General features: G+C 34.6%; 1 protein-coding gene across 3 annotated transcripts in view; it reads right to left on the minus strand.

Moving 5' to 3' along the window:
• Window positions 1–14,113, minus strand: part of LOC136038683 (uncharacterized) — a 111,593-nt gene that overhangs the window by 80,897 nt on the left and 16,583 nt on the right. For all 3 annotated transcript variants that reach the window (XR_010620276.1, XR_010620275.1, XM_065721968.1), the window contains exon 2: window positions 11,521–11,594. Coding sequence is in view for 1 of the 3 variants with exons in the window: in XM_065721968.1 (XP_065578040.1) it covers window positions 11,521–11,594 (74 nt within the window). In the remaining 2 variants the exon portion in view is untranslated. The remainder of the gene's footprint in view (window positions 1–11,520; window positions 11,595–14,113) is intronic.

Genomic DNA, 14,113 nt, shown 5'->3' on the forward strand with positions numbered 1-14,113 from the left:
TATAATTTTCTTAATTTAACGCGATTTTAGGACTTGGATGTCGCGTCTTTCAATGTAACTTGTAGCTTAAAAATTAATATCTTGAAAACTATTTGAGATATCACCATGAAACTTTCCATAATATTTAATTAATATATATAAAATAAAGAAAGAATACATTCACTAACCTATCTCAACTCCAAAAAATAATAAAATATTATAATCAGAATTTTTTTTATTTGTAAACCGTTGTCAAAATTTACTAAAATTGCAATATCTCAGGTCTCAGACCTGGTAGTGTTCATATTTTTGTTTTACATACTCCTAGATACATAGGCTAACAGATAAACAAAAAAGATGTATGGCTTTTTAACATGTTTGACTGATATTCACCATTATTTATGAGTAACAGAATTACAGACCAACTAAAAGTTTACGCAATTTGAAACATTTAATTTGAAAGTAAATTAAAGTTTAATTTTAACTTTTCTTGTATCAAGTTGTTATCAGAATAAAATACTCAATTAAATAGGGTACTCAAGTCACTTTCAATTTAAGAGTGTTTACAAAACCTTTATGAAGATAAATTGTAAATTGTTTACTACTGATCATGTTTCTATCAACTATGAAGTGTATAATATTTTGTATATCCTCTTGTTTTTAATAATTATGTCTAAAATTAATTAATTATTGATAGAGCAAGGGGTCAGAACTAAGACATGACAAAGATTTATAAAAAAGACATTATAAGCACTAATATTTACACAGCCTGTATGACTCATCTATCTTGTCTCAACAAGATTCTTCCATGTTGGTTCATGCTCCTAGCTCTACAGCTAAAAACTGAACAGTGCCTTGGTTTAGATCTTGCTTTGAGTGAGTGAAGACCTATAATGCAAACTTCTTTTTGCAGTGATTGTGATTTTTAATTTTATTAAGTGAAAAATGAAACATAACAGTTACAGTATATAACTATGTGATTTCCATTAAATGTTTTTTAATAAAACTATTTAGTTTTGAAGTAAAGATGCACCTTTTAATTTTGGAAATTAAAAAGAGTCAATTTTCTCTGACTCAGTGATTGTGTAAAAATAAGTGAATAGGCAAGTTACAGGTGTACCTATTTTTCTTCTCGGACTTTAAAATGGGGTAAGCGGAAATCAAAATGACAAATCCTCAAGCTTGTAGGATTGGACTATTCAAACAATCAGACTGTTTTCAGACAACTTATACACCTTCCAAAAAATTACAATCTGTATCAGAATTCACCGAGGAAGAAAAAGAATTAATTCAACTTAGATCTGGAATCGATTCAATTGAATTTAAAAATGTTTGTTCCCATCACAGCAACTACTTTCTCAATGTGTTTGAAAAATATCAAACAGTATGCATAGATCCATTAAAAAAACACAAGAAAGCCAATAAAAAAGTCACTAAGAAGTGTATCTTTAAGTTTTTCAAAACAATTGTGTGAAAAAAATTTATTAAACCTGTACAAAAGATATGCCCTTCATGTCAAAACTTCTGTGAAGAAAAAACTAAAATCACTGAAAATGAATCTGATGACGAACTAATGATTGAATTGGATTCCTTTGAATCTAGAAATGTCTCCCTTTCACAAACAAATGCAACCTTAGATGATTTGTGTTTAACTCCAATTAAACTTTATAATTTGTCATCACATAGTAAGGGATCGTATTACAGAAGAAAAGTTGAAAAAGTAAAAAAAGAAGTAAAGAAAAAATCTCCAAAGCTCTAGATTATGACATTGAAGTGTCAGAAGACGAAAAAGAAGACGAAAGAAATTTTATCAAAAAGCGGAAGATTTTGATAAGCTCGTGGGCCTTTTAAAAGAAAAACTTATGTCTGTTGGGAGATCCAAAAAAGTCCAGATTCTGACTTTGGTGCCAGAATCTTGGAGCCAGAAAACAGTTGCTACAGAATTTCAGGTGACCGAATATATGGTAAAACAAGCAAGAAAACTTAAACGAGAGAAAGGTATCCTAGCTATCCCTGACCCTAAAAAAGGTAACACACTCTCCGAAAACACAGATAAACTTGAGACAGACTTTTACCAAGTGATGAGAATTCAAGACTTTTACCCGGAGCAAAAGATAAAGTGAGCATTAAAAAATATTTATAAGCGAAAAAAAGACTTATCCTCGGTAATTTGAGAGAGCTTTACTCTTGTTTTAAATGGGAATGCCCCGACTTAAAAATAGGATTCTCGAAATTTTTCAGTATAAGACCAAAGTGGTGTGTCCTTGCTGGGTCAGCAGGTACCAATACAGTATGTGTATGCAGCATACACCAGAATGTGAAATTGTTACTAGATGCTGTAAAAATTGAAGAAAGTTACAAAGATTTGATCATGATGTTGGTTTGTAATGTTGAAAATAGTGATTGTGTGCTACGCCATTGTGACAACTGTCCGTCTGATGATGCCCTGATTGAATACTTAACTGCAAAATTGAGCGAAGATTATGATTTAGAAGAAGAAATAATTATGAGCCAACGGGTTAATACTGACAGGACAGAAATGGTCAAGCAATCAATCAGCGTTGAAGGCTTTATTTCTTTACTGAGCAAATCTGTAGAAAACCTAATCCCATATTCATATATTACAAAATCACAGTCTAAAACTTTCAAAAAAACTGAAAGAAGATCCACCTTTGAATACAGCAATTGTAGTAATGGATTTCAGTGAAAATTATTTTTACACCATTCAAAAAACCAAAGTTATCATTGAAAGTATGAGTTTAGTATCTGAACCAGTATGAGTTTAGTATCTGCACTAAAAGGAACTAGCTTATGAACCTAATCGGATTACTTTTTGTACTGTATTGTGTAGATTGCGCAATTAACTTGCGGACTTAATTGTGAGGGATTGCTTACTTCATACAAAGTGAGTTATTATTAGTGCATAATTGAATATATTGGTGTTATCGCTGATTAAAAACTGTGATTAAGACTGATTAACAGTTTGTGAATCTGCAGTATCTCGTCGGAATAAATGACGGGGAAAAAGCCCCTAAGGCTACCACCCGAGAAGGATACTCCCACTGAAACCCTTAGCCGGTCGCCATTCCAACCTACCTATAAAACTCTTCCTAGACCCCCCCCCCCCCAACTACGCGATCCAAAACTGTTAGCCACTTGTCAGGAATTCAGGCCTTAGCCGAAACTAACTCTAATGAAAGAGGTGAGACGCCTGGCAAAAAGAGGAAAAAGGATGAAACTCGTTCACCAACGATAGTGCAACCCCTCTCTTCAAGTGTCCCAGAAACAAGTGCTAACGATCACCCCAATTATTATACTGTCTCAATCAAGAAAACCAATGGCCAACCCTTTTCAAAAGATCGAATAATGCAAATTAGGAAAGCTGCCTTTCTGATCACCAAGGTGAATTTTGAACTTGTTTTCAAGCAGGACAAGTCTATTGATATTTACTTTACGTCTTCTCAGGCGGCAGACCATGTCCTGTCAAAATCCAAAGAAATAATTCTTGATGGCTCAAAAATTTTAGCCACAAAAAAAGATGTGGAAAAGTTACACAAGTATATGCTGTATGGTGTTGATACCAGTGTAAAAGTGGAGGAAATACAAACTGAACTAATAGATTCTTCAGCTCTTCTAATCATTCCTTCAACTGCTATAAGGCTAAGTCTAAAAAAAGAAGGTTTTCTTCACCCTAGCCGTTCAATCCTCATTTCCTGCAAAGTTGAGCTAAGCGGAGAAATATTCTTGTACGGTATGTCTCTTTTTTACAAGATTTATAAGCCTAAGCCCCTACAATGCTCCACTTGTCTGGCCCACTGCCACAGCAAAAAACAATGCAAACAGTCCCATCCGTCTTGCCTTAAGTGTGGGAAAACAGGCCACGCAATTAGTGAATGCCCTGAGTCAGACCCTTTCTGCAGAAATTGTAACCGTAAGAGACACACAGCCCTCCAAAAACAATCTTGCCCAGCTCACCAAAAGCGAGTTGTAATCCTTAGAACATCTGATAAAATGAACCTACCCTACTCAGTTGTAGCTGCAAGAATCCCTTGGCAACCCACACCCCATCGGCCCAGTAGAAGCCAAGCAACAGTTGCTGTAGCAGATGCAAAGACAGTATCATTTCCAAAAGAGGCAAATAATGTTCATACTCAAGGTTCTAGTCATTCCCCCCATCCCTTACCTAAGTTTACTTCAACATTCTGCCCTCCAAAAGATTCATCTAAAAATAGCCAAGAATGGCAAAGGCTTGCAACTTATCTCACAGTCAGTCACTTAATTGAGGTTAGTAATGAAGCTGAGGAAACCAAAAATACTCTCAAGAAGAAAGCTATCACTAACTCCTAGGTGATGACATATTAGAAACAGCTATGGCTCAATTATCCTCAATGAAAAAGGACATAGATTCCACATCAAAGCTAGTTAAGCCTGTAGACTCAACTGCAAATCAAATCAATGCAGGCTCTGAAATTGCCACAACCCCCAAGACGGTAGTCGATGCCACCGCCCTATTCAAAGGCAAGAAATCTAAGAAAAAACGGCAAACTTTCCATCCCAGTCCAAAATTACCACCAATGATATTCCGTCGGCTGAAGAAGATTTCCAATATTCTAATCAAGGAGATGATGAAACTCAGACCACAATGGATGTTTAAATGTGCACCGTACAAGATTTTACGTTTCTCACGAATTTATCACTGTGTAATAATGTTGTTTTTAACTATTACGATGACCAAAATAATTTGCCCACCAGCCCCTTAGCTAGCCCCGATAGCCCTTTAAACCAAATTAACTGTGAATATCTCGACACTTTTGATTTTGTGAAAAATGTGAAACCTAAGCTAATGGAAGAGACCAAACTTAATGTAATTTGCTTTAACATCAGAAGTATACGGGATAAGTGGGCTAATTTTAAAGACTTAGTTTTAATTAATGGTTACTGCCCTTTCGACGTAATTGGAATAACGGAAACGTGGCTTTCAGAAATTGATGATAAGAATGAATTTTCCCTCCCTGGTTTTCAAGCTATTCATATTGAAAGAAAATTAACCAAGTCCTCTGGCGGCATTTCTCTTTACATCCGGTCAAGTCTGAAATTCACCAGGCTATTAGACTGTGAATCCTTATTCTCGCAACCTATAAATAATAGATGCATTTATTCAATAATCGTAGACATAAATGTTGACGAGAATTCTTTTATTTTTTCATTATTTTATAAGCCTCCCTCATTTCCGACCCCTTTCTTTTGTAACCTGTTTGATGATTTTTCTAGTTTTATTAATTTACCACAAAAGAAGGCAATAGTTTTTGGGGACTTCAATTGTAATTTACTAAATGTTAGCAATAATAATGATTGTGATACCTTTTTTGAAACATTCACCTCAAGTGGTCTTCTTCCCACAATCCTTTTTCCTACTAGAGTTGATCCTGTGAGGTCTACAGCTACTGTAATTGACAACATTTTTGTATCCACTTCCCTGGGAAACCACCTGTCCTCCAAAATAATATTTTCTAACCTGTCAGGTCACTTTCTAATCTATCTCTCGCTACCCTCCCTACCAACTACTCAGCCCTCTAGAACTAAAACCCCTACGTATAATAGAATATATAATACTGTGAATATGAACAGGTTCACGGATCGTTTGAAATCCTTCGACTGGTCCAAGGTTTTGGATTGTCAGGATGTTAATTCAGCCACAAATGGCTTTACACAGGGACTGAGTGATCTTATCAGTTCAACCTTTCCAGTTCGTAAATCAAACCAAAAAACTACCCATATACGCCCCTGGATGTCTAATAGCCTGATAATCTCTTCATACCAAAAAAATGACCTATATAAGTTAGCTTGCAAAACCAATAACGTTATTGACCTGACTAATTATAAAAAATACAAAAATTTATATACCAAACTTGTCCGGGAAGCAAAAAAAATTTATTATTATTCGAAAATCTCTCATTGCAAAGGGAACTTGCAAAAAATTTGGTCAACATTAAATTAAATCCTTTCAAAAAAAAGAAATTCAAGATCTGTACCTCTTAACCTTAAGGACATCAGTGGCAGATTAATTGACCCAAGTTCAGTACCGAATGCTTTTAATAATTATTTCACTAATATTCCAAATGCTAACTCCTGTTCCTTCTCCCAGTCAGTACAACCTAGCAGGAATCCTGGATCTATGTTTTTCTCTCCAACTGACCGTAAAGAGGTGCTTCAAGTTATCAAATGTCTCTCTAATAGTAGTACACCTGACTTCTTTGGCATAAGTAATAAGCTTCTTAGGACCGTATCTTCCTATGTTTGTGAACCCATTGTGCACATAGCAAACCTGTCTATGACCAATGGAGTCTTCCCAGAAATATTTAAATCAGCAATTGTTATCCCGATTCATAAAAAAGGCGATCCGTCTGAGATAAGTAATTATCGTCCAATCTCACTTCTCCCAGTTATATCTAAAGTGCTCGAGAGAATTATATTCCGACGTCTTTCTCCCTTTTTATTTGGGATTCATTATTCAGATTCGTTGATTTCTCCTCATCAATATGGCTTCCGTTCCAAATTTTCAACTGCTCATGCACTAATAGACGCTACACAGTTTATACGTTCCCAACTTGACCTTAAAAATACTGTATTGGGCTTATTTCTGGACTTTTCTAAGGCCTTTGATATGGTTGATCACAGTGTTTTATTAAGTAAACTCAACAACTTAGAGATTCGTGGAGTTCCTTTCTCATGGTTTGGCTCTTATCTCTCTGGTAGAGTACAGAGTGTGAGTCTGGGCGGGTTGACTTCACATCCCCTACCTGTCCGAAGGGGCGTCCCACAAGGCTCTGTTCTTGGTCCAATACTTTTTCTCCTTTATATTAATGATTTGGTTACGGACCTGGGTCCATCAGTGCACCCAGTACTTTTTGCTGACGATAGCAACTTTTTCATCACCGGTCCTAATTTACCATCCGTCGTCGCCTCTACTCAAACCCTTCTGAATAAAGTACAGGAGTGGTGTCTAGTTAACAGCAAGAAAATATCACCCTTGACGTCAAGAAAAGTCAGGTTGTATTATTTCGAACCCCTTACAAAAAAAATGAAGCTCAGCAAGCACTTGGCCTAAAATATTCTACCAATCTCCTCCCACAGGTCGAAGTTGTCAAGTTTCTTGGTGTCCACATAGACTCCTCCCTATCATTTGCAATACACGTGTCCTACATCAGAGCCATAATTTTGCGACAGGTAAGTATGATTAATCGTGCGAATTATTTTCTTCCTCCAGATATCCTTGTCACCCTTTATTACTCTTTTATATACCCATATATCTCATACTGTGGATCTGTTTGGGGCAACACTTTTCCTTCAGTTACCAATAAATTAAAATCTGCCCAAAACCGTGCCATCAAAGCAGTTTTTCGGCTGCCCCAACAATATCCCACCCAGGACTTGTACTCCGATTTTGGTATTATCCCTTTTGAACAAATCATCAAAAAATTAAATCTATACCTTGCATACTCCGCTTACCATAAAAATCTTCCTCCTCAATTATTATCTTATTTTAATATTAATAATTCTGAAGGCCTCTGTCTCCGTTCATCCAACCGTTCCTTCATTGTCCCCAAGTGTGTCTCTAGTTCCGCTCAGCGATTCCCCATTTATAAATCTATACTTCAATGGAATATAATACCCTCCAGTGTCGAGCTATCCACAAGTTTTCGCACGCTGTATAACAATGTACTAAAATTTTGATATTATAACTCTCTAAATTCTTATTCAATTTGCTTTAGTTACCCATGTTTTCTCTTTTCTTTTTTTTCTCTGTTCTTCATTTTCAATTTTTTGTGGTTATGGTCCTCAACAAGTTCGCTTCCAGGATCTTTATTATTATTGGTGTTATATTTTAGTTTTATTTTAATAAATTGAATTGAATTGAATTGAACAGAGGTGGATGCATAATTCATCCAGTTGGACTCTACTTGAAAAAGGATGACAAAGTTTTAATTTCCAACCATTGTTTCATAAGTGATGATTTACAACATGACACTTGTTTTGTGAATTACGTACAAAAAGAAATTTCGAAATGGCTGAAAGAAAATCATCCCGAAATAAACCAAGTTCATTATTTCACTGACGGCTATGCTAGTCAATACAAAAATAGAAATAGTTTCAAAAACCTAACAAACCATCATGAAGACTTTGGAATGAAAGCCGAACATTCATTCTCTGCAACAAGCCACGGGAAATCGATATGTGATGGCTTGGGAGGAACTGTTAAGAGAATTTTGAGAAAAGCCAGCCTTCAACTTTCAGATGAAAATCAAATCAAGACAGCAACTGCAGTTTATGACTTCTGTAAAGTCAACATTAAAAAATAAACTTTCACTTTATTGAAAAAAAATGCTTAAGCTTTCAGATTTGAGTTAGCGTCACGATTTTTAGCCACCAAGACTATTCCCGGTACTAGAAGTTTCCATTATTTCAAACCATTAAATACAATTGAAATTGAAATAAGGAGGACTACTGATAGCCCTAATCCTAGTCTAATGTTTTCTTTTGATTCGGCTACGGATTGGGTCTGCATTCAACCATATTTAAACGATTATGTGGCTGCAAACTATGATGGAAAGTGGTGCTTTGGACTCGTTAAAACTGTGTTTAATGAAGAAGAAGATGCCGAAATTCTTTTTCTTCGCCCTCCAGGACCTGCTGCCAGCTTTACTGGCCTCAAAGAGAAAACTTGTGCATAATACCTTTGGAGCACAATATCAGTACAGTTGATACACCGCAATCAAGTAGCACTGGCAGAATGTACTAGTTCAAGAAGAGTGTATCAGAAAAACAGAAGTGTTGGATGAAGTGGAAAAAAATAACAAGCAGAACTAATAATTACTGTAAAAAATGCTGATTCTTAGACTTCAGTTTTTATTTTATTTCACATTTATTAAATGTAAGTAAACCGCAAATTTATAATTTCTTAATAATATTCTACTTTTTGGAATATTAACTAAAAATGTGAAAAAGCCATACATTTTTTTTTTATCTGTTAGCCTATGTATCTAGGAGTATGTAAAAAAAGATGAACACTCTACCAGGTTTGAGACCTGAGATATTGCAATTTTAGTAAATCCCGACAACGGTTTACAAATAAAAAATTTCTGATAATAATATTTTTATTATTTTTGTGAGCTGAGATAGGTTAGTGAATGTAGTTTTTCTTTATTTTAAATATATTAATTAAATATTATGCGAAGTTTCATGGTAATATCTAAATAGTCTTCAAGATATTAATTTTTTAAGCTACAAGTTACTTTGCAAGACGCGAAATCCGAGGCCTAAAATTGCGTTAAATGAAGAAAATTAAAACAATTTTAGAAAAAAACTATAAGAGATAGAGAAATAAAATTTGGTATTTATCAATAGGATAGCAAAGGCAACAATTTTGCCAAGTTTCATCAAAATCTAAAGAGGTGGGGGTCATGACGTGGTTGACTTGACATGGAATGGCAAGGAATTGAGATGGAATTGACATGGAATGAACATGAATTGACATGGAATTGACAGGGTATGAATAAGTGTAGATGAAAAGGTGACGACGGGTAACGAAAAGATTGATCAGTTGAGCAGCTTCACTTACCTTGGTAGCATTATTAGTAAAGACGGTGGGAGCAGAGAAAATATTGAAAGTAGAATAGCTAGGGCTCACGATGTTTCTTCAGAGTTAAAAAGAATAGAAAGATGAGTCTACAAACCAAGATTAGAAAATTAGAAGCTACAGTGATGACAGTGGTCAAATATGGCAATGAAGCAAGGGCGTTCCGAAAAGCGGACAAAAATTTACTAGGTGTTTTCAAGAGAAATTGTCTACTGATTGTTCTGGGTACCCGGCTGACTGACTGTATTTCAAACAGTAGGTTGTACGAAAAATGTGGTTCAATCCCGCTTTCTAGGGCTATAATGAAAGAAAGGTTGAGATGGCTAGGGCACGTTCTGCGGATGAAAGATGACATATTGCCGAAAATTGTCCTTTTTGACTAACCGTCAGGGGCTACACGGAAAGCAGGTCGTCCTCGTCTTGGTTGGGAGGATCTCATAAGTAAAGTTTTAAAGAAAATGGAAACTTCCTGGGAGGGTGTTAAGAGGGAGGCCTTGAAAAGATTAGGATGGAGGAGGAGCGTGTGTAGCTGTGTTGGCCTCAGCGTCTTGATGGTGCAGTGAATTATTATTATTATTAGTAGTAGTAGTAGTAGAAGTAAAATTTATAACGTTAAAAAGTTTCACATTGTTCAAAATGAGTGTTAATTAGTGTAAGAGGGTAGGCCATTATTTATAGTAAGATTCTGGTTTAGTGGATTTTGGCTATCAGGTTTGTTTTAATCACAAGTAAGACAAAGTTCTTTTCTAAACTTCGCATTATATTAGATCTCCTTACCTTCGCAAGATATTTAAATTTTGTTGTTCAAATTTTGCATGTTTTTACTTGAAGGAAGCTTTGAATGAAACTAGGTTGGTATCATTTTTGCGACGTCCTCTAAGCCTATTTTATTCTGAAAAACACGTTATCTGAACACCTTTTATAGAAATTTTTGGGGCGTAAATTTGAAACAGATTATCTAGCAGTTATTATTAACTTATAATCTTGGGAATAACATAAATAAAGTGAAGGCTCTAGTTAATAAATAAAAACAACTTGATTAAATATTATTCAATTAACACATAAAAATATTAATGTTTAAAATAAATAAACTAAAATAATTAATAATAAAAATTAAAATGGATAGATACAATAATTTGTAATAGTAAACAATTTCAACAATACATGAAAATACATTTTTAATAAATTGAAAATAACTGTGTGAATGAATAAAAATTTTGTTAAAATTTGGTCTATAAATCTTATACGAGACAGGGAGGGTGGTAATCAATATTTTGTCCCAGGCGCAAGAGATGCCAGAACCACAACTGGCTGGACAAGGGAATTTAATACTTTTCTCCCTGGAGTAATATTGATACACTTTATAGTTGAAGAAGGCAGCACTTTGTAATAGAGGACATTTTCGACATTTTTTTTCAGTCCTTTGTTAATTTTCAGTGCTGCTCATTTCTTGAGAAAAAAAATCTTGTGGTTTCATAGTTTCTATATTCCTATATTAGGGTGTAGTCCTGTTTGAACATGGACTCATTTGGCTTAGGTAATAAATAGGCTGTAACTAATAACTTAGCTAGTCAAACAGAAATATAAAATACTAACTACTAATATTCGAAGAAACTCATTTAATTATCTATGCAGTAAAGTTTACAGTAAAGCACAATTTTAAAAGTAGTAATTAGGGAATTTAAGAAAGAAAAATCCTGAATTGTTTAACCATTGGTTTCTGTCACGTTTACATTTAACCTGAATATAAATTACCATTATGCTTATTTTAGGTTTAAGAGTAATACCTATTTTTAATAAGTTTTATTTGAGCATTTATTAACATCTTTGTTCAAATTAGTTTCCATTTATTCGTTCAAAGTTGTTTCTCTTCATACTAAACAAAAATTGTTATTTTTCTCTACCTTTTACTGTTCCATCAAAAAGTTGTTTTTCCTTCTTCAAATCAAGGTTTTCCAATGTTGTAGTTCCATCAAGTCTGAAATAGTGAAATTTTTGTAATGCTTTTTAGGTGTTATTTGTCCATATATCCAATGTAGCTCGAATTTTATGCAAAAATATAAAATAGCACCAAAATGTATTACCTATGAAGACAATTGAAATTTATAATTCCCTGAACGATCCAGCTCGATGCTAAAATTTAGTCTATTATCTCACTCAAATATTGATCTTAAAAGGGAATTTTTCACAACTGAAAAATACTGGAACCTCAAGAAATTCTCTGAAAGTAAAATCCGTTGATTTTATTATGCAGACAAAAAAAATCATTTTCATTGTGCCGTGTTGGTGGAAAGGTGGCAGATTCAATCAGTGTTAAGACCTGTCATCCTTATTGGTGCTTTAAATTAAGTTCGCTAGGTGAAAGTCGCTGTATGGTCCTCACATTTCACTGTGACTGAAAAGGGTCACTTTAAATGTGCCCTATTTGCCTTTTCAACCTTAATAAAGATAAATGAGGACTGACGCTATCAGCATAAAAGCATAACTAAATCAGACTTCATCACAAACTGTGACGATGAAGACATGCCTTAACTCAACAGAACAAGTTTTCAAAGTAGTAGTATAAGCCTGATGGTGGCTTCATTCCAGGTTCAACAAAAAGTAACTAAAAGTTGCAAACAACCAAATTTTTGGTTCCAGCTGACATTGTTGTAATAGACAGAGCAACAAAAGAGTCACTTTAAGTTCACGTATTAAGTGATAGGCATCTTAAGAGAAGTATCTGCACATTACTATCATTATTGGTGTTACTATTAGTTTGAAGCATATTGAAGGCTAAATTATAATGAAAACTGAATGATTACAATTGAAACTCCTAAAAATTATGCCCACACAAACTTAATTAGCCAACAGCTTTATCAGAACTGTTCCAGGTGGATGTATCTTCAAACTAAAATACATCCAAAGGCATTGAGCATAAGCAAAAAGACTATTTACCATAAAATTTACTTGACAAATAATTTCCTTTGAAGAAATCCTCTATCTTTTCAGATAGTTTTCTTCTGGAATTCCCAAAAGACCATTCCCCTTCTGACAGAAACCTCCAAGAAAATTTTTCACATATGAATAACTGAAAAGCCAAAGTGAAAGAATAAAGCAAAAATATAGAAGAGAAATATAGTGTAAGATATAGTACAGAATTTATTTTTGTAGTTTTGTTTTTAATTCTTTTTTTGTGTTTTGGGAGAGATAAGTTATCATTAGCAGGATAACTACTACTAATACTACTACTAATAACTCACTGTAGCACAACGCCGCCTGAGGCCAACACAGCTACGCACGCTCCTCCTTAAACCTCATATATTCAAGGCATCTCTCTTTAAACCCTCCCAGGAAGTTCCCATTTCTTTAAAGCTTTATTTATGACCTCTTTCAAACCCAGAAAAGGACAACCTGCTTTCCGTGTAGCCCCAGACAGTTGGCCAAAAAGGATAATCTTCGGCAATCTGTCATCCTTTATCCGCAGAACGTGGCCCAGCTATCTCCACCTTTCTTTCATTATAGCCCTAGAAAGCGGGATTGAACTACATTTTTCGTACAGCCTACTGTTTAAAATACGGTCAGTCAGCCGGGTACCCAGAACAATCTGTAGGCAAATCCTCTGGAAAAAATTCATTATTTTTTAGTCTGTTTTTCGGAGCGCCCATGCTTCAGAGCCATATTTGACCAGTGTCATCACTGTAGCTTTCAATATTCTAATCTTGGTTTGCAGACTTATCTTTCTATTCTTCCAAACTTTTTTTAACAGTGAAAAAACACCCTGAGCCTTAGCTATTGTACTTCTAATATCTTCACTGCTCCCACCGTCTTTTCTAATAATACTACCAAGGTAACTGAAGCCATCAACCTGATCAATCTTTTCGTTACCCCACCTCACCTTTTCATCTTCATTTATTCCTAGCCTTAGTGACTTTGTGTAACATATGGACCAGCAAACCCCCTCCCCCTTTCAGAACTCAAAACCAAATCTCTCATTCATTTACTTTAGAAAGTTTTAAAATAAGAATCTCTTATACATATAAAGATTTTAAAGTGCAAGTTAATTATCTCATAGGATTTGTGCTTTTTTAGTACAAGTTTTATAACAGGCGAAAAATGATACTTTTTACCTTTGTTACAAATCTTCCTTCAAGCAAAAAATGATACTTTTTTGACTACCAAAATTAGATTCAAACTTTTGAATAAAGCCAATTAGAAACCAGATTTCTACATCTGGTCTGGTCAACAAACTGAAGGTGAAAACCCTCGTTATAATAAATCTTTGCAAGGAGGTTAAGCCATATGTTGTATAATCAAAAAAAGAGTTGTGTTGCAACATTTCTGAGGTCAGTCTACCCAGTGCTTAATTTAGAAATCCGGATTGATTCGGGATATATAAGGTGAACTAAAAGTTAAGAGTGCAATTCAGTTCTTTGGTAGTCACTCTTTGATGCACTTTATACTACTATCATTTATTGGAACCGTTTTACCTGAAGTTGTATATGAAGTAAGAAAATA

The sequence above is a fragment of the Artemia franciscana genome, chromosome 18 (genome assembly GCF_032884065.1).
Source record: "Artemia franciscana chromosome 18, ASM3288406v1, whole genome shotgun sequence".
Taxonomy (NCBI): Eukaryota; Metazoa; Arthropoda; class Branchiopoda; order Anostraca; family Artemiidae; genus Artemia; species Artemia franciscana.